Consider the following 22,445-nt stretch of genomic DNA (forward strand, 5'->3'; position numbering starts at 1 on the left):
TATTCTATTCTATTCTATACTATTCTATTCTATTCTATTCTTCTAAAAAGGTAATACAGATGGTCCTCAGCTTATGACTACAATTGAGCCCAAAATTTCTGTTGCTAAGCAAGGCAATTGTTAAATGAGTTGCATCCCATTTTACAACCTTTTTGCCACAGTTGTTAAGTGAACCAGTGCAGTTATTAGGTGTATTATGCAGTCATTAAGCGACTCTGGCTTCCCCCATTGACTTTGCTTGCCTTGGCAAGGTTACAGATGGTGATCACATGATCCTGGGACATTGCAGCTGTCATAAATACATTCCAGTTGTCAAGTACCTGAATTATGCTCATGTGACCATGGGGATGCTGCAAGAGTCATAAGTGGTCGTAAGTAACTTTTTTCTGTACCATTTTCTTCAAACGGTCACTATGCGATTGCTTGTAAGTCAAGGTCTACCTGTATTCCTACCTGTGTGTATGAGATGATTGGCTCAACCAATTTGCATCACCACTCCAGTCACTGTAACAACCATCACAAAAATTAAAAGTGGTCTTTTGACCTTCCAAAGATTGCCCTGCAAAATAATGTCCAAGACTTTTTCTACTTCTGAATTCCATTCCTGAAACCATGCAATTTGCTTGGCAATGATAAGGAAATAATTTGTCATTGCCTTTTTTGGGGATGTTTTTCGATTCAGGTAAAAATGGTAAAACAAAGATGAGCATAGGCCTCTGGGATGTGAAATGCTACTGTTCTCACCCTTAAGGCTCATCCTAGTACTCCTACATCCACCCCAAATGGTCTAGAAGTTGTGGACCACTCTCTTAGTGATATCATTGCATTGCTATAAGGCTTCCATAGCTCAGTGGATGGTTTGGGTATATTTAAAGAACATGTGTTCTCAAGGGTAGAATCTGTAAGCTTGGGATCAATGTAGGAATTTACTGTCCCCCACATGCCTGACAAATAAGTTTCTGGAATTGGCTGATCACTTAAGAAGGTATCTTCTATTGACCTTAGATCCCAAACATGTTCCTATTAACGTAGGGAGTCTTTCAGATAGTCAGGTGCTAATCTGTGTACTTTTGTCACCCCTGCATTCTTTCTAGGCAGGAGTTTTCCTGCATTTCCTACAGATAGAATACACATTTTATAGCATTTAAATAATACAAACTTTCCACGAGTCCTCAAATCTACAAAAATACATTCCTGAAGTGTATATACACTTGTCTACTTCGATCAGATAGCTAATTGCATTATAATTTATCTGTGTCAAATATATTAGATGATCTCATTTGAAAATACAAGATGCTATGTCATAGTATTTTGTTTCTTAGAATATGGCTGACTGACAGCTTTCCACATGACATTTCTTATTAATAGAATCCTGCATGTAGCACTTGACAGTTACACAACACTGCAAGTTCATGTAGAAGGTATGCTGTTTTGTTTTTATTAACAATTATACATAAAAAGCAATTGTCAACCTGATGTTCATTTATAAAGGGAAATTTCAATTCATTTTAGGTAGTTTTAAGGACATGTCCATATAGTTTCTTGGCAGCAATATGGAAATCCTATTTCCTTCCTCCAGGATATTTGTTTTTTACTTCCCAGTTTCTACTTCTACTCTAGTATTTTTTGCTGGTCTCCCATCCAAGTACTATCAAGGTTTGACCCTGCTTAGCTTTAAGATCATTCAAGGCTAGTAATATACTCTCTGGCACCTTGGGGAAACTTGGTTTGATCCAACAAATCCTTTAAGTGTAAGATTAAATTCATGTCATTTAATCATTGTTTTCTATTTTTGTAAGGAACTGTCAATGAGTATAAGTACAATTAGAAAAGGTCTGAAAAGAGGTAAAGCAACTTGCCATGGTCAGGCTTTAGATTCTGGACTGCCCTCCTTTTTTTGGGTTGTTGTAAGCTACAATGAGGGACGCGGTGGCTCAGTGGGTTAGGATGCTGAACTTGTCGATTGGAAGGTCGGCAGTTTGGCGGGTCGAATCCCGAGTGCCGCGTAACAGAGTGAGCGCCTGTTACTCGTCCCAGCTTCTGCCCACCTAGCAGTTCGAAAGCACGTAAAAATGCAAGTAGAAAAATAGGGACCACTACGGTGGGAAGGTAACAGCGTTCCGTGCGCCTTTGGCGTCTAGTCATGCCGGCCACATGACCACGGAGACGTCCTCGGACAAGCGCTGGCTCTTCGGCTATGAAACGGAGATGAGCACCGGCCCCTAGAGTCGGAAACGACTAGCACGCATGTGCGGGGGAACCTTTACCTTTACCTTTAAGCTACAATGATTGGGTAATTGACATTATGAAATCATCAGAGGGTGTGGCTTGAAATTCCAATCTTCTCTGGGGTTTCTCCCCCCCATGAACATTTTTAATTTTGGAATATGTTGATTTTAAGGATTATTGGTTTTATTTAAGTTAGGGTGTTTTTTTTAATTATTCAGTTGTAAATCACTTTTAGCTTTTCTGAGAGAAACAGCAACTACAGTATGCTTGCAGTACGAAAATAAAATAACAACACACCATAATTATACAGTAATAATCAGTGAACTGACACATTATTTTAAATTCCTAAATAAATAATTAAAGAAAAATGAAACATATTTCAAACAACTCTAAGAATACTTTTAGTGTTTTCTCTTTCCGTTTCCTAAGGTCCGTCTCAGTTCTGAAAAACCAAGAGCTTTCAAGTAACAGTGAAGGATGGATAATAACTATGATGCATAATTACACTGAGGTGATTTATTTTGTGATGAAACTCTGCATAATAAAAAATTACACCTAGGTATGCATAGCATCAACCCCCTCATTTTACCTCTTTTGATACTGTAGCACAAGGGAGGTAATCTGCTGCCGGGAACGAATTCCCATCACCCAGTACGCTCACACAGAGAAGGCCTCATCAGGGCACCGTCGGCTAGACAATGTCGGCTGGCGACCCCCAGGGGGAGGGCCTTCTCTGTGGGAGCGCCAGCCCTGTGGAACCAGCTCCCCCATGAGCTTCGGATGGCCCAAGATCTCCAGTCCTTTCGCCGCGGCCTCAAAATACTCCTTTTCCACCAGGCTGACCTGGACTGACAGGGATTTTAATTATGTTTTTAATTTTTAACTCTAATTTTTAATTTATTTTAATTTTAATTTATTGTACAGAGGCCTTTAATTTTAATTTTATCTTAACTTCTGTACTGTATTTATTGTATGTTATTGTTGTTAGCCGCCCTGAGTCCTTCGGGAGATAGGGCGGCATATAAGTCCCAATAATAAATAAAAATAAATAAATAAATAAAATCTTGGAATGTGGGATCATATGGATTCACACAGATCTGTGGCCATTTATTTAGAACAGTGGTCTCTAACTGTTCCTGTTTGGGGGACTGGCGGATGTGGTGGATGCAGGGGGATAGGGGATGGTTTCACAGGCACGTGCCACTTTCACAAATGCAGCATCGCATGTGCTTGCCCACCACTTCCGGTTCCAAATGGGTCACAGACCAGTGGTTGGGAACCCCCGATTTAGAAAATTTCTCATTTTTATGTGCCCCCAATAAGATACTCAGAATAGTGTGCATATTGTTTCAATGATGATCCTTTTGAAAATGTAAAAAACAAAACAAAGTTATATTTTTTTATGAACGAGAACAATGTTTTTTATGGATTTATAGGCTTGATTCCAATTTTTAGAGGAATGGCACGCTGATGTTCCACAAATTAATTATGCACTGCATGTAATAACACTTGTTTAAAATTTAATTTGACAGCACTGCATAAATAAAGGCAAAGCAAGTAACATTTCATTTGTCTCAATCAACCTTTTTAAAACCGTGAACCAGCTGTTTACTCAATAGGGGAAATCTGAAATGCATTTTAAGATGTCTTGATGCATTAAGAAATTTATTTTGTGTACAACTGTAAAAAGTTTGGATTCAATGACGTTTTTATTATTTTAATACAAGTGTATAGATTAAAAGATCTGAAACATTATAAAGCAATATACATAATAAATAACATGCACAGTAGTCATGTTATATATCTTATATAACACTGGCTAGTATTCAAAATAAATCCAGTGACATTGGAGAAATCCATAAAAATGCTATCCTGTCTTCCCTTTTATGAAATTGTTCAAGTATAAAAAGATTCCAATACAGTCTAAAATATTAAATTTCTTTTTAGGTCAAGAATAAAAATTACAAGTTATTGCAGTTTCACAGGACAAATGAAAGCAGCATTTCCTAGCTAAGGAATAATAGTTGATCTATATAGAGATGAAACTGAAAAATGACCCCTTTTCGTAGCAGAAAATACCAATAACCACTCTAAAGACATGATAGGTATTCCTTTATAGGAGGTTATTTGCACATACTGAGTTTTAAGATTGGGGCTTCAGACTTAATCATTACCGGTAATACAACTGGTTGAGAAAAAGTCCCCATAAAGATCAGTGAGACTTAGACTCAGTTCTGGATTACTGTTATGGTACTGAAGCTATTTGTAACTCAGTCATATGGGCAACACAAAGTCTCTGTACAGGAAACTCATGGCTTGGACAAATTACATGCTTTTCCCCCATATTGTTCAGCCAATTTACATGGTTTCCATAGGCAGATGTTATTATGGATGTGTATGACCGATGATATAAATATAGTTCCTATTATACACAGCAGTAATTTTTTTAACTTAGTCTTACTCCTCAATTGGTATGTGTAGTATTTTAACATATTTCAGAATAAGTAAGCTATTGAAAAACAGTAAGGCTTTCGTCCATGAAAACAGGTATACAGTCAGTGAAACACAGGGAAAATCATGAAACTAGCATTTTAAAGATCAAAACCTTTTCAAAAGTTTTAAAATACCCTTACAAAGGTATGTTTATTGAAGACAATAAACCTATGTCAGCATCTTTAATTGCTTAGATTATTATTTTATATTCTACTGCTAAACCTGCTAAATAACTTACACTATGAGATGAATACAATATTTTACAGTTTCACATCTAAAGTGGATTTCTTTAGAATGCAGCATCGTACAACTTTCAAAATAAATATATCTTTAAATAGCATTACAATTAAGGCACAATATAGCTCACATAGAATTAACCTTTGAAGAATTGCAGTCTCAACAAGTAGCCGCAGGAAAGAGACCTATGTTTTGCAAATAAATATTTAAATAGGAATTAATTTGTGTACAAATCATTTCAAAAAACATTCCCTAGTACAGTTCTTAAATATTTAAATTCAGCAAATATTCTTCCTGCCTTTATTCACAAGCCATGAATAGATACAGTAAATAAAAGGAGAAAGCTGTTGTAGGAGAGCTGATCCTGTTTTAGAATCAGAATAGCTGACTCCAGCAGTCAAAATTTCCTAAAAGTGAAACAGGATGGGGAGAGGGATTAGAATGTGACAACCCCATCAAATGAGAACAAGTGATGTGTTCTTTCCAGAACCGGCTGTGTCATTGATTGTCTGTACAGCTGTTACGCCCTTTAATTCCACACCACTTGGTCCATAGTCCCATTCATAGAGAGGACAGATCAGAAAATAGCTTTGATGCTCTCTACCCTTCCCCCACTTCCCAAGGGCCATCTTCCTTAGTTTGTTCGATGCCCAGTATGAGATTGTCAAAAAAAATATTTTTCTACTCATTCACACAAAATAGGCCATACTGAAAAGTTGTAATGACAGTCAGCACTTTCAATATTTAAGTAATAGTAATCTTCCACTTGATAGTGACATATTGCTCACCTGAACGTTTTACCCTGGATACTGTAAAATGCACCTTATTTTTTTTTAAAAAAAAACACCTTTTTTGGTTACTGCTATGCATTCATGATAAGATGATACTTAGAAACTCTTACAATACCTATCCCACAATATTATTCGTTCTATGGGAGGCATAATGCTTAAAAAGACAGTGGTATTTGTTCTTACACTATTCTATTGCATTGTAGCGTTTGTTTTTAAAGCTGGATTACTTAAAAGTTAATTATTTCTACTGGAAGGCTTGAAGGTAAATTGATAGGAATAATAACAAAGAGTGCTTTTTTGCCAGGTCCATCTGCTATTGCATACGATCTGTTTGCAGTTGCTGTGGCTGGTATTGGCCGAAAGCAGCTGCTGCAGCTGCAGCTGTTCCAGGCGCCGCTGCAGTGATTGGTTGCTGGACTGCATAGCCATATCCCCCAGTAGTGACATATCCTGCAGCAGCTGGCGAAGCTGCATAGGGATACTGGTCATAGGCTGCAGCTGCTGCAGCCGCCGCGGCCGCAGAATACTGAGCATATGCAGCTCCAGTGTAATCAAGGTAAGGTGTAGTGGAAGCAGCAGCTGTAGGCTGGACATGTGGAATAACCACTCCAGGTTGCACAAAAGCCTGTGGATATACATAATGAGCAGGGATCCTGTTGAAAAACAGAAGATAAAGTTAGACCACTGGGAAACCTCACTCCCCGGCTCAGAACTAAAAACCAAACTCAAATTTAGTTGTTGTTATATGCATAGGGTTGCCACAATAACTAATTTCAGTGATCACGTTACAAGCTAAAAAGGAGACACACTGATGAAAATATATTTGTTTGTGTGTGTTTTTTAAAAAAAAATAGCAGTGTATAGTTAGTGCCGACTTAACAACACTGATCAGGATTGCTAAAAAGGCACACTACTAATTTTAAAATACTGATAATCTTAAAATGTACATTTGTTAAAAGAAAGATTAAAGAATCCTGATTAGGGTCTGGGTGCATAGCCACAGAGAAGTGACTACTTTTCCCTCTAAGGATTGTAATATACTGAGAGTTGATATAATTCTTTCCTTAGAATATACTTTTTTGTAACCTACATGTTTAGTCTCATGGCACAGTACTGATGGTTTCACAGGACCTCTGCTTATTTGAATGCATTACCCACATTATTCAAATGCATTTGATGTAGGGTAGTAAATGTTTTGTATTGTGGCAATCCTACTTGAATTGCTATACACACATTAATTCCTCTGCAACTTCAGTCATCCTTATTAAAAAAAAAACACAGGCGACAAAGGAATTTAAATAGAAGTTCACAGGTGTGGTAAACACAGCAAGAATCACACTTGTCAAACGAACTATAGTGCAATTCACTCCGTCACAAAAGGCTATTGAGGGGAAGCTACATAGATGCCATTAAAATACATGACAGTGACCTCTGGGTAGATGTGCATCACACTTCTGAAGAGTTGTAAGGCCATGAAAGTCAAACCTGTTATGACATATCAGGCCACGGAATCCTGTGCCAGCTTGCTTATTTCTATATAAGGCATAGCTTTGGAAGGAAATAGGGAGAGCTGGGGTAGAATTATGTTCAGGTAGATCTAGTATTTAATAAAAAAAAGGAGAAACATATTTTGAGGAACAACCTTGCTGTTATTAAATACATATTTCAATATTCTCCTTACCATTAAACATTACCTTTTTTTTGGTACTGTTAGAAGCACAAGCAAGCCAGTGTTGATATTTGTAATAAAGCTCTCATATGTATAGATAACAATACTTTTGTGGTGCTTTCAACACCCAAAAGCTTCATGTATTATCTCAGGATTACTTACAAAAGGCCTGGTGATGGAGACCATGGTTATTATGCATAGAAGGGTGAAGCTGAAAAATAATGGTTTGCCTAAAAATCTCTAAATAAGTCCGCATGGCTTAAAATAAGCTCTGAAAGATGAGCTTCCCAGCTCACAACCTTGTTGCTACAGCTTTGTAAGTTGCTTAGTTTTCCACCTATATGTACCACATATGGATGGAGCCTTTGTATCTTATGTATTCGGTGTATTACTCCCTTTGGAATAAACAGAATCTTCTCCAAAGATTTAACTTGCAGCTAAAACTTTATCAGGAAATCAAACTTTTTCTCCTGCATAATATGTAATTCTGATAAAATCCAGGGAACACGCACACACACAAAGCTTCAGATGCAGAATGAAAGCTTTCAGTTTCTCATGCAATGTTGTAAGTTTCCTTTCTCTCTATTGCACAGATTAGATCCACTTGATCACCCTATTATAACCAAATTAAATACAGCTGCGTTGAAATAAAAATAAAAATTATTTTCAATGTTTGTATGAAGTTGCCAAGCAAAAAAAAATGTTTTTAGTTATATAATACTACTACATTGGAAAGTAATTTTTTTTGGACTTACAGTAAAATCCATGCAACTTTGCTTTGAAACTAATCACTCCCCCTTCAATGCCTACAATTCAACATCAAGACTCTAACACTAAACAAAATGCACCATTGGTTTCCTACTGTTCTGGATAGAGAAACAGCGACACATTAGGATGCATATAAGAGATTATTGAACAGAATAATGACAATCATTCATTAAGAATTTTTTAAAAAACACAGCAAAAATTATTCGTCTCTTATATTGAGTGTTCTGTAAAGAAATCTGTGGTATTAAAGTCAATAATAACTTTGTTTTTATATGGTTTTAAATAGATATAAAACTATACACATAGTAATTTGATCATAATGCTCATTTAAAAACAGATCAATTCCCAAGGTTCATTTCTATCAGACTTAAGAAAGATGATCTTTAAAAGACACATGCAAATCACTTTATTATAGTTAGGTCATAGCTCTGTTTTGACAGAAGCATTATCATCATAGATTTTAACCTTGCTTCCTTGCTAGAATATCTTGATGAATATATGTCTTCAAGCTCTTGTAATTTGTTTCTATTAAGCCAAGAAGTGAACAGGTGGGAGAATTATGAAACTTTACCCCTTTAGAACTTCATAGCCTACAATATGCATGCACTCTGTTCAGGCGCCCGCTTTTATGCCATATCTCACATGACTGACAGCACAAGCTGCAGTGGGTCTATTTTTGATCATCTGTCATGCGACAAGAGCTTCCAGCTGAGTAAAATGGCTTTATAAGGCCAAAGTAAACTTCCATCTGTTGGAAACGCCAGCATGCAGAGATTGTCATGATACTAAAAGGCTAGCTCCTTTTATGTTCTTCAAGGTCAAAAGGTTAAAAAGGAGCTTCTCATTAGGTTGTTCAGGCATCTTTGCGGTACAATAGATTGAAAAATGTTCTTCTGAAGTTACTTTTGGGAGAAACCCTGGATCTGCAGCTTTTTTCAGATTTTTCAAAGGTAGTTTTCTTTGGTACATTAGAAATAGGCACTGAAACTCATCAGTTTTCATTCCAGATTATTATAAATAAAAATTTCCATGCTAGTGAGCCTACTGAACAGAGTGTTTCCTGACTTGTATCAAGCAATAGCAAAAATAAGATTTTTAGATGTATGTATGTATGTAAGTAAAGCACGTAAAAATGCAAGTAGAAAAATAGGGACCACTACGGTGGGAAGGTAACAGCGTTCCGTGCGCCTTTGGCGTCTAGTCATGCCGGCCACATGACCACGGAGACGTCCTCGGACAAGCGCTGGCTCTTCGGCTTTGAAACGGAGATGAGCACCAGCCCCTAGAGTTGGAAACGACTAGCACGCATGTGCGGGGGAACCTTTACCTTTACCTGTATGTATGTATGTATGTATGTATGTATGTATGTATGTATGTATGTATGTATATTGTGCTGGGACCTCACAGTACTGCATTGTGTTTGATCCCCAACAAATACCTGAGGAGGCCTTAATTCATCTGTAGCTGTACTGGAATTAAAGCACTATTTTCCCTCATATCCTAAAAAGACTTATGACAGATGCACTTTACTGACCAAGGTGACCCAAGAAAGGGAGTAAACTCACCATGTATCAGCAATTGAAGCTGGTACGGGCACACCATTCTCCCTTCAGTCTTTGCATTCTGTCTTCTCTGGCCATTTTGTTCTAGGCAATAGGCTAACCCATTTTTTTCCCAAACTGGGGTCTCCCCGGATCAGTCCTGGATTAGTTTGAATTACAGCTGACCGACAGTAGTGGTGGAGCAGCTGCATAGTGGCAAGAGAGAGCTGTCTCTCTGCTTCTTTCCCCACACCTGTTAGTTGTAGTTCAGGCTGCTTTTAAATATGGGTTTAATTTTCTTTGGAGCAGTTCCCAAACCATGTCTAGGAGTCTGGCAGCCCATTATGGGTTTAGAAATATTCTGGAATAGTACTATTCTATAAGAATGCTAAACCCATGTCCAAAAGGAGCCTAGCAGACAATTCTCAGGTTCATTTTGAATTCACTTATAGAGCAAATAGGCAAAACCAGAGTGAGTTTTGACAGATTGCTAAAGATGTCGATCCAGCCATTGCTGCCTCCTCAGGCTCTTTCCTATCCCAGTGTACAGCAAGGAGAATAACTGATGGCCACTATGCCTATTGGTGATATGGTGGAAGATGTAGTAGGAGGTGAGGGAAACAAAGCTGGCGGGTCTACCAACCCTTAACATAATCTGGATAGAATCATTTTCCAGCTTTGTGTCTATATCAAGATAAGGTCTGTCAGTGGGGACATCATATTTTGTGCTAGTATAATTTAATTTAAGTTTTTTTAAAAAAAAACTTAATGGGTCTCACTTTTGAGAAAACATGCATATTACAATATATCACTGTAAAATCTGGAGTTGGATTCATCCCTTTCAAAAGAGCTCACTTTTGTGTGTGTGTGTGTGTGTGTGTGTGTGTGTTGAACTTGTTATATAACTATATCTTATGCATTTTTATTCAGAATTCAACCTTTACTGAATTCAACGATTAATGATACTGATCTAAACATTGTGTGTGTGTGTGTATATGTGAATGCTACCACAAAGTTAATACTTTTGGCTAACTTACAACAGGCTATTACAGATAATCCTCAACTTACAACCATTTGTTTAGTGATCATTCAAAGTTACAATGGCACTGAAAAAAGTTACTGTGATCATTGTAGCATCCCCACAGTCACAGGTTCAAAATTCAGATGCTTCGAAATTGGTTCATATTTATAATGGTCATGTCCCGGGGTCTTGTGATCACCTGTTGTGACCCTTTGACAAGCAAAGTCAACAGGGATGCCAGATTCAATTTACAACGGTGTTATTAACATAACAACTGCATTGATTCATTTAACAACTGTGCAAGAAAAGTCATAACATGGGGCAAAACTCACTTAACTGTCTCACTTAGCAACAAAAATTTGGGGCTCAATTGTGGTCGTAAGTTGAGAACTAACTTTAAAGCATTTAATATTTCCACAATATCTGCAGCGGAATCAGAATATTTAAGTGATAACAGATTTCTGGTATAGATAGTCATGTACAAAAACACCAACATCACAGTAAGCTAAGTTTTATTAAGATGAAAATGACCTAGCCTCTTTCCAGATCTTTGGATTTTGCCTCTTGAATTTGACAGGCCATAGGGAAAATTTTGGAAACATTTACTTCTAGTATTTTTTAATTAATTGCCACTCGTTACACTGTATAAACCTAAGTAAAAATAAGTTCACATTGATGGAAACACTTTTACTTTTGAATGTATTATTTGCAGAAGAATTGGATGTAGGTTCCAACCTGCTTTTAAAAGAGTCAAATTTAATCAATTCAATTAAGCATAAAATCACTGAATTTCATTGGCTTGGAGCCTGCTTGACTGCATAATTCTGTAAATTGCATTGGGAGATTACGAAGTCCATAGAGTTACAGAGTTAGAGAATATTACCTCTGATTTTATTATTTTATTTTGGTGACAATTAACATGATGTTTTTATTTGCTGTATGCTACTGAGAATCTTTCAATGTGGACAACATATAAATAATGTAAAATACGTAAATTCTACTAGCAAACACATAATCTCTGACTCGTTCAGTGAATAAATCTGAGTCATTCTCACACTTTGTCTTCCTCCAAATGAGCCTGTCTGATTCTAGCAATGTGTGAGACACAAAAAGCAGAGCAAGAATCTCCCTGGCACTCTTTATAGACAACACTTATGATATGAACCCATCGTAACAGTCATCACCCCTCCCCTACTTTGTCTATATATGAAAGGAAACCTGTGTCAATATTTGAAGCTCAACAAAGCAGAAAGCCTTATCAAATTGTGTGTGAAAGCCCTAATAAGCAGGCATATACATAGAATGAAGGCTACTGCTAAGCTTGTAAGCCGCCCTGAGTCTTCGGAGAAGGGCGGGATATAAATGGAATTAAAATAAAATAAAAAATAAAATTTGCTGAACTCAAATCACCTTATTCACAGTCATGCTACTGTATTGCTTTAAATGTAACAACCACTGAAAATCTAGTAAGACTGCAGGAATAGCCCCAAATTGTTGCTTCAGTTTTCATCTCTGTTGCTCTGGTTTTTTTCCCATCCCTTCAGGGCTGGTAGGAAGTTATTTTGGGAAACAAAGAAAGTGGGGGAGGAATTACAGTTCTCCCATCCTGCTTTCAGCAATTCTGATTCCATTCAGGGTACAGGATGTCTGCCTTTGGGGGTTTTGTTTTTACAAAAGTGTAAAAAAAAATCTAGAGCTAACTAGGAGAATTACTGGTGATGGAAGAAAAAAAATGCAAACTGTTTATATCATCATTGGCTATGTTATTTGAAGTGACCATAGTGCACAATTTTCTTATTGTTGGTAAACATAGTTTAGTGGTCATTGAGTTAATGTAGCCAACCTCATTGGTATGATGATACAGTCAAACCATCATGTAGTTATGATTTGGGGTGAGGAAAAAATTGACCCATCAAGATATTGGCTTACTTCCATGAAAATAATGATAACGCAGATTCATAAAGTTTAAAGTATTATTTCTGTAACATCCAAATGTAGGCATTAAATGAAGAAACCAGAAAGAGAAAAGAAAGCCACTGGATAAAAAATAGTAATAATCTTGAATTTTAAAAATATTTCACTGTTCCCAGTAAAGTTATTTTTAAAAAAATCAGTTTAAGCTCCAGGTAAAGGTTAGATGTTATTCCAGTTATCTTTTGGCTTCCTACTTTAGCATTCCAATCCCCCATGATGATAAGGACATCATTTTTTGGTGTTAGTTCTATAAGGTGCTATAGGGCTTCATAGAACTGGTCAATTTCATCCTCTTCAGCACCGGTGGTTGGGGCATAGACTTGAACTACTGTGATATTGAATGGTTTGCCTTGGATTCGAACTGAGATCATTCTGTCATTTTGAGGATTGTATCCCAGTATTGCTTTTCCTATTCTTTTATTGACTATGAAGGCTACTCCATTTCTTCTGAGGGATTCTTGCCGCAGTAGTATACCTGATGGTCATCTGAATTAAACTCACCCATTCCTGTCCATTTTAGTTCGCTGATACCTAAGATGTCGATGTTCAGTTTGGCCTTGGAGTACAAAATGAAGCAGGGCACAGGCTGATAGAATTTTGTCAAGAGAATACAATGGTCACAGCAAACACTCTTTTCCAACAACCCAAGAGACGGCTCTACACATGGACATCACCAGATGGTCAACACAGAAATCAGATCGACTATACAGTATGCTCTGCAGCCAAAGATGGAAAAGCTCTATACAGTCAGTAAAAACAAGACCAGGAGCTGACTGTGGCTCAGACCATGAGCTTCTCCTTGCAAAGTTTAGGCTTAAACTGAAGAAAGTAGGGAAAAGCGCTAGGCCAGTCAGGTATGAATTAAATCATATCCCTGTTGAATATACAGTAGAGGTGACAAATAGATTTAAGGAATTAGATCTGATAGATAGAGTGCCTGAAGAACTATGGACAGAGGTTCGCAACATTGTACAACAGGTAACAACCAAAACCCAAAGAAAAAGAAATGCAAGAAAGCAAAATGGCTGTCTGAGGAAGCTTTGTAAATAGCTGAGGAAAGGAGGGAAGCGAAAGGCAAGGGAGAAAAAGAAAGATATGCCCAATTAAATGCAGAATTCCAGAGAATAGCTAGAAGAGATAAGAATGCCTTCTTAAATGAACAGTGCAAAGAAACAGAAGAAAACAATAGAATAGGGAGTACCAGAGATCTTTTCAAGAAAATTGGAGAGATGAAAGGAACGTTTCATGCAAAAATAGGCATGATAAAGGACCAAAATGGCAGGGACCTAACAGAGGCAGAAGAGATTAAGAAGAGGTGGCTAAATTACACAGAAGAACTATACAAGAATGAGCTTAATGTCCCTAATAATCACAATGAGGTGGTCACTGACCTCGAGCCAGACATCCTAGAATGTGGTGGGCCTTAGAAAAGCTGAGCAACAACAAAGCTAGTGGAGGTGACAGTATTCCAGCTGAGCTATTCAAAATCTTAAAAGACGATGCAGTAAAAGTGCTACACTCAATTTGCCAGCAAATTTGGAAAACTCAACAGTGGCCACAGGATTGGAAAAGATCAGTTTACATTCCAATTCCAAAGAAAGGCAGTGCCAAAGAATGTTCAATCGCACCATTGCATTCATTTCTCACGCTAGTAAAGTTATGCTTAAAATCCTACAAGCTAGACTTCAGCAGTATGTGGATCGAGAACTACCAGAAGTACAGGCAGGATTTCGAAGAGGCAGAGGAACTAGAGATCAAATTGCCAACATACGCTGGATCATGGAGAAAGCTAGAGAGTTCCAGAAAAACATCTACTTCTGCTTCATTGACTATGCTAAAGCCTTTGATTGTGTGGATCATAACAAACTGTGGCAAGTCCTTAAAGAGATGGGTGTACCAGACCATCTTATTTGTCTCTTGAGAAACCTATATGCGGGCCAAGAAGCAACAGTGAGAACTGGACATGAAACCACTGATTGGTTAAAAATTGGGAAAGGAGTCCTGCAAGGCTGTATACTGTCGCCTTGCCTATTTAACTTATATGCAGAGCACATCATGAGAAAGGCAGGGCTAGATGAATCAAAAGTTGGAATTAAGATTGCTGGAAGAAATATCAACAACCTAAGATATGCAGATGATACCACTCTGATGGCAGAAAGTGAAGAGGAACTAAAGAGCCTCTTGTTGCGAGTGAAGAAGGAGAGTGCAAAACTTGGGTTGAAAGTAAACATTAAGAAAACCAAGATCATGGCATCCGGCCCTCTCAATTCCTGGCAAATAGATGGGGAAGAAATGGAAGTAGTGACAGATTTTATTTTCCTGGGCTCCAAGATCACTACAGATGGGGACTGTAGTCAAGAAATTAAAAGACGCTTGCTCCTCGGGAGGAAAGCCATGGCAAATCTAGACAGCACACTAAAAAGCAGAGATATCACCCTGTCAACAAAAGTGCGTATAGTCAAGGCTATGGTCTTCCCAGTTGCAATGTATGGCAGTGAAAGCTGGACCATAAAAAAGGCTGGGCGCCAAAGAATTGAGGCCTTTGAACTATGGTGCTGGAGAAGACTCCTGCGAGTCCCTTGGACTGCAAGGCGATCAAAACGGTCAGTCCTAGAGGAGATCAACCCTGACTGCTCTTTAGAAGGCCAGATCCTGAAGCTAAAACTCAAATACTTTGGCCACCTAATGAGAAGGAAGGACTCACTGGAGAAGAGCCTAATGCTGGGAAAGATTGAGGGCAATAGAAGAAGGGGACGACAGAATGAGGTGGCTGGATGGAGTCACTGAAGCAGTAGGCGTGAGCTTAAATGGACTCCAGAAGATGGTAGAGGATAGGAAGGCCTGGAGGAACATTGTCCATAGGGTCGCGATGGGTCGGACACGACTTCGCAGCTAACAACAACAAAAAGGATAGATTGTTTTTCAATTGTTTTTTCAAGTAAATCCTAAATTTTACTAGCTAACCTTTATTACCATTTTTGATTACTAATATCTCCAGGCACACCTAGAAGGGATGAGGCAGACTTTATACAGCTCGTACAACATTCAAGTAAACCCAAAAGATCATCGTATGGAGCAATTACAATTTTGAACATATATTCCCAAAAATAATAAAATTCTGAGCAAATAAAGTTTTAGATATTTAAAAGTTCCTAGAATAAAATGTTTTTAATGATGAAACAGCAAGATAAAATTGGATAAATATCCAATATCACCAACTATTGTGACAAGAACAATGGACTGGAGAACATAAATGCAAAATAGGGCTACTGCAGTGATCTTGGTGTCTGTGAGGTGACAGCAAAGAGTTTGGGTTTTTGCTATTTCTTTGCTGTCATAGTCATCTCGATATTTGCAACCCAGATCCTTCATCTTATCAGAAAAAGGTATTGTATCAAGATCCATCATTATTTCTGCATACTGTAATACAACCTAGACAGCACATATTTTGAAATCTTTCTTAAGAAAAACAATCTCTCAACTACTCATTACAGTCTTTATTAAGATCTACCCCATCCTACAAAATTTTATAATATTGTTTTTCTTGGAATCTGACAGTTCTTTTGGAGCACAGCAACATCATTTGGTACACAAAAATTTTCTGAGGCCAAATATCGCCATGCCATTTAGCTCAATGAAGAAATGGTTCTAAAAATGTGAAATCATATAGTCTATAGTTGGAACTTTCTCATTCTCTTTACTGACTGAACACACAATAGCTATTCAGGGATGCTGACTACTGTAATATTTATGCTACTAAATCAATGCAAGCATTTGTAACATCTACATATATTCTACATAAACTGTAGAATAGTGTACAAATGGACAGAAGACCTTGCTTTATCTTACTTAGGTTTATGAACAGCAGCATAGGTAAATAACAATTTGAGGTATTTGAAATATTTATTTACTTACTTATTAACTAAGGAGCAATATCTATTAAATTTAGAGGACTTAACTTTTGATACAAAAGTATGCAGTTGTGCTACTTATAGTATTTTCTTTGACTAAATAGTTTTTAGCTCTTCATCTCTATGGCTAAATGCCAAACTATAGTTGTTAAATTTCCCTCTTTTACAAAACACCGGCCTTTTGCATATGGTTATCCTTCTCAATAGACTGGCTAAATGCCAAACCACATGGCAGGGGAGAGAAATTAATCTTTCCTCCCATACTATGATCCCAGCATGAATGGTCCTCCTGAAGCTGCAATTTCACAATAATAGCAAATGTCAGGAGAAACGATGTGGGAGAAAAAAAAACTCTTTTTTGCACACTTCACTTCTAGTGGTGGGGGAAGGGGCTTCTCTAGTTGTAAAGCGAAAATAAAGTCTTATGGCACCTATCAGAACGATAGAAAATGCTTTTCTTCTCTATTTAGATAACTTTAGTGAATTTATTGTATAAATATTTGATATAGAACACTAGCACCCTTTAAGGAAGTAGGTAGAGGTTTATTTTGATGAATAGCTAAAACATGTTAAAAGTTTTGTACTTAAGAGAAATGAAAAAACCAATGTAAGACATGGTTACACTATGATATTTTTAAAATATCGTAATTTTGGAAGCAAAACCTTGTGTATTCTTAACAAATTTGTATGGCTGCTTATTGGTATTCAAGAAGTAAACAGGCTGAAGATTTAAAGAAATAAAAGTTTGTGTGGATATAGATCTATTTAGCTTTGTATCTTGAAGCCTTTATCTTACTTATCCACTCCCATGTTCCTCCTATAAAAGCAGTTATTTTTTCTGTTAATGGCAGATAGATTTAATATTTCTACATCTTTACTTACTCTAAGCTGAAAAATAGTTGGGGAAATCAAACCATTTTAAAAATACCCAGAAAAATTACATGTAATTGCAGGCAAGGAACTGGATCCAGTGTTGTATCAAGTGGAACTCCAGAAACTACCTTGTTGGGGTTTTTTGCTTCCAAAAGAGGCACCAGGTCTTATTTTCACGGGGTGTCTTTTCCACTCACCTCGTGATGGCGGCACCAACAGCCCTGCTCAGCTGGCCCACTTCTTCTGTGGCCAAAGGAGTAGCTTCATTCTGCAGCTGAGAATGGAGCTCTGGCCTGCATTTCATACTCAAAGGTCCTTCCGGAAGGCCTCTGCAGCAGAGAACTGAGCTACGGATTGAATCTATAGCTCGGATCTCGGTTGCAGAAGCCTTCCAGAAAGGCCTCTGACTGTGAAATGCAGACCGGGGGATGCCACAGAAGTGGGCTGGCAAGGAGAGGCAGGTGTCAATTCATGGGAGGCCTGGTAAGTAGGTACAGGGCATGTGGGGCAGCTCCACCCCCCAACCTTGACTTTTAGGGCGCTCTTTGCCCAAATACTAGGGCTTATTTTTGGGGTAGGGCTTGTTTTCAGGGTAGGTCTTACTTTTGGGAAAACCCGGTATGATCCTATAGATGAAAGGCCATCAAATTTTGCCAATTTTACCTTTCCCAAAAGTCTCTGTTGTTCTGCTACCTAAACCTGTAAATATGTCAGATTTATCTGGGGACACCAAATTGGTGAAAATTGCTATCTGAAAGGGCACAACATTTTGCACTTCTTTAATTCTCTCTCCTTTTTCCATTATAGCCAGGCCCTTATCATTAGAGTTCTTCTGTTTGTAGGACATCAACTCACTGTTTGAATTTACACATCATACCAAATCATAATGCAGTTCATTATAAATGAACCCAGCAATTATGGTTTGTAAATCACATTTTATGACTTTGACTAAAAAGTGGTTGGCTAGTTTATAGCTCAGTGCGTTGGGCAAACATAGTAATATGTAAATCTAGATATTGTCTTTTTCAGTCTTCAGTTGGCTAAGTACAATTATTGCTGCTAGGGTTTCGCAGTAGTAAGTTATAGTATTTCAAAACTATTCTCCAGTTTCACCATGAGTTTTACTTAGCAAGGATTAGCAAGGAGAAAAGAGCGCAAAGTGTGTTCCTTTTCTAGATTTATATTTAATTGTTGAATTAAAAAAACCAAGTTCTATTAAAAGTAGCATATTTTTAAAGAATACTGTTAAGTTAAAGCTGATGAAAATAAAATCATTAATGGGAAAGTGCAAGTGGACGCATATTGTTAATAACACAAAGCTCCACATCCTTCCCAAGGAACAAAACAAAAAAAAAATGTAACATGCAAGCAATGTTGAGCTTTCTTTTTTTAAAAAAAGAAATTAAAATGGTATCACACAGATTTAGCAATCACTACAAAATATGGTTAAAAAGTAGATAAATAAGTTGCAGGCTACAGCTTGAAAGCAAGAGGGAAAAAAGAGGTTTTTTGCTCCCCTTCGCAAAGTCAACACTTCTTCACAAAACCAAAATGAAAAAGCCACCAAAAACTTTCACTACAGCTCTGTCAATTAAACAAAAGCACACAGTTTAGCTATCAACACCACTTCATTACTGTAATCAATAAATAAAAAAAACCACACTGATATCTATGGACTATAGGAAAAAAACATACATGCATCGTTAATCACCATTTTAGCTTGTTTGTGTGTTTGAGTCTACTGGTTACAGAGTTTAATTCCAAACAGAACTATTCCACCTCATATCCTTCTCATCAGTTATCTTAACTGTAAACGATCCCTGTCAGATTAGAAAGAGATAAATAACATTGAGTTTAGCTTAAGAAAAAAATATTGTTTGGGGGTACACTGGAGTGCTGATTACAGGCAGACCTGTTTTTCCCCACATTATCTTATCAGCACACAGGACTGCTTCAGTGCAGGATGCTGGGCATCGTCCCTCCAGCTGTAAGGCTTATTGGAAAATCATTAAGGAAGTGAGGGCATTTTAAATCTGCATATTTGAAAAAAAAGTAATAGTTTTATTGCCAGCAGTCACATTACAGGACATTAACATATATACGGCTATCTGTTTCCCACTGCAAAAAACAAAACAAAACCAGGTTTAGAGGAAACTTACCCAAAGGGTCTCTGGATTAAGGCTGGATGGAGCTGTTGAACCCCAAAGGCAAAACCTAACAACAAAACAAAGCACATTCTGTATACAGGCATTCCTCTTGTTGCATTGTTACTTTGTGTTGGCGATCTTTTACCCTCTATGGAGAATTAGGTCTATGAAGTTAAATGGGGCTTACTTCCACATCAGCAACCAAAGCATTGCAGACTTTTAAAACATTTTCATGAAGGATAAGTGGCATTTTACCTGCTTTTCTTTGAGAACCATCCCAGGATAGTACTTATTAAGGTAAAGGTAAAGGTTCCCCCGCACATGTGTGCTAGTCCTTTCCGACTCTAGGGGCCGGTGCTCATCTCCGTTTCAAAGCCGAAGAGCCAGCGCTTGTCCGAGGACGTCTCCGTGGTCATGTGGCCGGCATGACTAGACGCCAAAGGCACATGGAACGCTGTTACCTTCCCACCGTAGTGGTCCCTATTTTTCTACTTGCATTTTTTACGTGCTTTTGAACTGCTAGGTTGGCAGAAGCTGGGACGAGTAACAGGCGCTCACACTGCTACGCGGCACTTGGGATTCGACCCGCCAAACTGCCGACCTTCTGATCGACAAGCTCAACGTCCTAACCCACTGAGCCACCGCGTCCCTTAGTACTTATTAGAGTATAATAAATTCTATCCTGGGATCGTTCTTAAAGAAAAGCAGGTAAAATGCCACTTACCCGTCATGAAAATGTTTTATACATGAGTGCATTTTGTTTCAATTAACAAAACAATAATCCTGGTTTTCAAGGCACAGGGGCCAGACAGTAATTCTACATTATTTAGCTGCTTCCAGTATTAAAAATACATGACTGAATGTGGTCCAAAAATTATTAATATGGCTGGTATATATAACAGAGTGTAAAATAGTAACAAGACTTTGCATAAAGGGTCGTCACGCTCTCTGAATTTGGTGGTTTTCTTGCAGATATTTCATTACCCAAACTAGGTAACATTATCAGTGATAATGTCAGGAAACCATCATCAAAAAGCACCAAGGCCTTTTCATTTCAACCCTGAGTTATAAATATTCTCCTTTATTGAGACTTTGCATAGTTTGCAAATAATTTGGAAGAACTACTTTTCAGTTTGTGTAAGTAGAACCTCGCTTTTATTCAATGTTTAGCGTAGCCTTGAACAGCAAGATGAGCAGCAAATAAATGTAATAATAATAATAATAATTCACTGAAGCACAAATCTTTTTTCTTGTTTGAAGTAAAGGCTGCAACTTTAACTAGTCAGCTCGTTAAGGTTAATACACTCTTACAACATATAGCCCCCTATATATATGGATTTTACTCTGCTAGTCCTTTCCAATTATAGGGGCTGGTGCTCATCTCTGTTTCAAGGCCATCCATCCAGTACTGTCTGAAGACACTTCTATAGTTGTGTGGCCAGCATGACATCAGGGAGCACTGTTTCCTTCCCACTGAAGTGGTACCTATTTATCTACTCACATTTGCATGTTTTCGAACTTCTACGTTGGCGGGAGCTGGGGCGAGGATGGGAGCTCAACCTGACATGTGGCGTTCCAGTCTCTAACCTGGGCTGCCAGTGTTCCAACTGACAAGCTCAGCATCTTAACCACTGAGCCAACTGTGCCAACCCCCCCACATATAAAAAAAAAACCTGAAACAAAATCAGGCTGCTTTACCAAATAGCAGCAAGGTACTGTGCTTTCTCTGAATCATTTTTGAAGCATTCACAGCCTTAATAGTAATCTTTTCTTTCAACAATATTAATAATATTATACCTCAAAACAGAGAGTTATTATTTGTCATATATCATTACAGTTTGGGGCAGATGTGATGTTCACAGTCTCTTGGTTGCTGTATTTGATTTTTTTGTTTTTCTACAATTTCTTTTGTACAGATGGTTTTCTAAAGGTTTCTGCTGCCCTTTTATGGATTGCTTTAAATATGATAAAGGGAATAAGTTGGCAATTTTGTCAGGTGCCTGGCGGTCCTGGGAACTCTTATACATTGGCCTATTTTCCCCAAAAATTTTCTTTCAAAACATTTCTACTGAAATTTCATGAGCTTGCAGCAGCCATGTGTGAAATCTCACAAGATCTTAGACTGGAATATAGAATTTTTTGATATGGGTGCAGCGATGCTGTTTTGGGCTGTTGTGCACGAAACTCCTGTGTTATTGGGAGTTGCACTGGTATGATCTATGTCTTTTTATAACTAGAGGAAGTTTTACAAAATAACTGACTGAACCTCAATCATACAGTATTATCATGTGTTAATCTGGTTAGTTCTTGATGGTGAAGAGGCAATGCCAGATCATAGTTAAAATCAAAGATGGAAGGACAAAATAAAAAAGGGATATTCATGTTCCCAATCTGTTATCTGAGGTTGGAAGATTGGGAACCTTTATCTGTACCAAATTCGTTTAATCCTAGTTTGTTTCAATAAACTATTAACTAAATCAGAAGTAAAGAACATTTTTTTCAACCTAATGCTGTATTTGAATGCTCTGGACTTGTGTAGTCAGGATAAAAAGCAAAGTTAAATTAATGTCATTTGCATTTATTTAAATGTAATGTACTACAGTTTATTATTCCCTCAGTTTAGGTAATTTTGTTACATAAAAAAATTATTTGGTAATTCAAACACCATGCCAAATCATAGTTTACACAAACCATGGCTTGCAAATGTGTATCAAATGAATGGATTCTAATCGTGGTTTAGCAACTCATGGAATCCATTACTCCAAATTGATAACTGTTTTATAGAATGAGC

The 22,445-nt window shown here is 37.6% G+C and overlaps 1 protein-coding gene across 1 annotated transcript in view; it reads right to left on the reverse strand.

Moving 5' to 3' along the window:
- Positions 1 to 3,875: 3,875 nt before the first annotated feature.
- RBM24 (RNA binding motif protein 24) overlaps positions 3,876 to 22,445 on the reverse strand; it is a 22,776-nt gene continuing 4,206 nt past the window's right edge. Inside the window, exons 4-5 of the mRNA XM_083360701.1 lie at positions 19,667 to 19,721; positions 3,876 to 6,403 (exon numbers count right to left, since the gene is read on the reverse strand). Coding sequence (XP_083216827.1) covers positions 6,064 to 6,403; positions 19,667 to 19,721 — 395 coding nt within the window. The 3' untranslated portion in view covers positions 3,876 to 6,063. The remainder of the gene's footprint in view (positions 6,404 to 19,666; positions 19,722 to 22,445) is intronic.

This window comes from Vipera ursinii, assembly GCF_947247035.1.
Source record: "Vipera ursinii genome assembly, chromosome: 3".
Classification (NCBI taxonomy): domain Eukaryota; kingdom Metazoa; phylum Chordata; class Lepidosauria; order Squamata; family Viperidae; genus Vipera; species Vipera ursinii.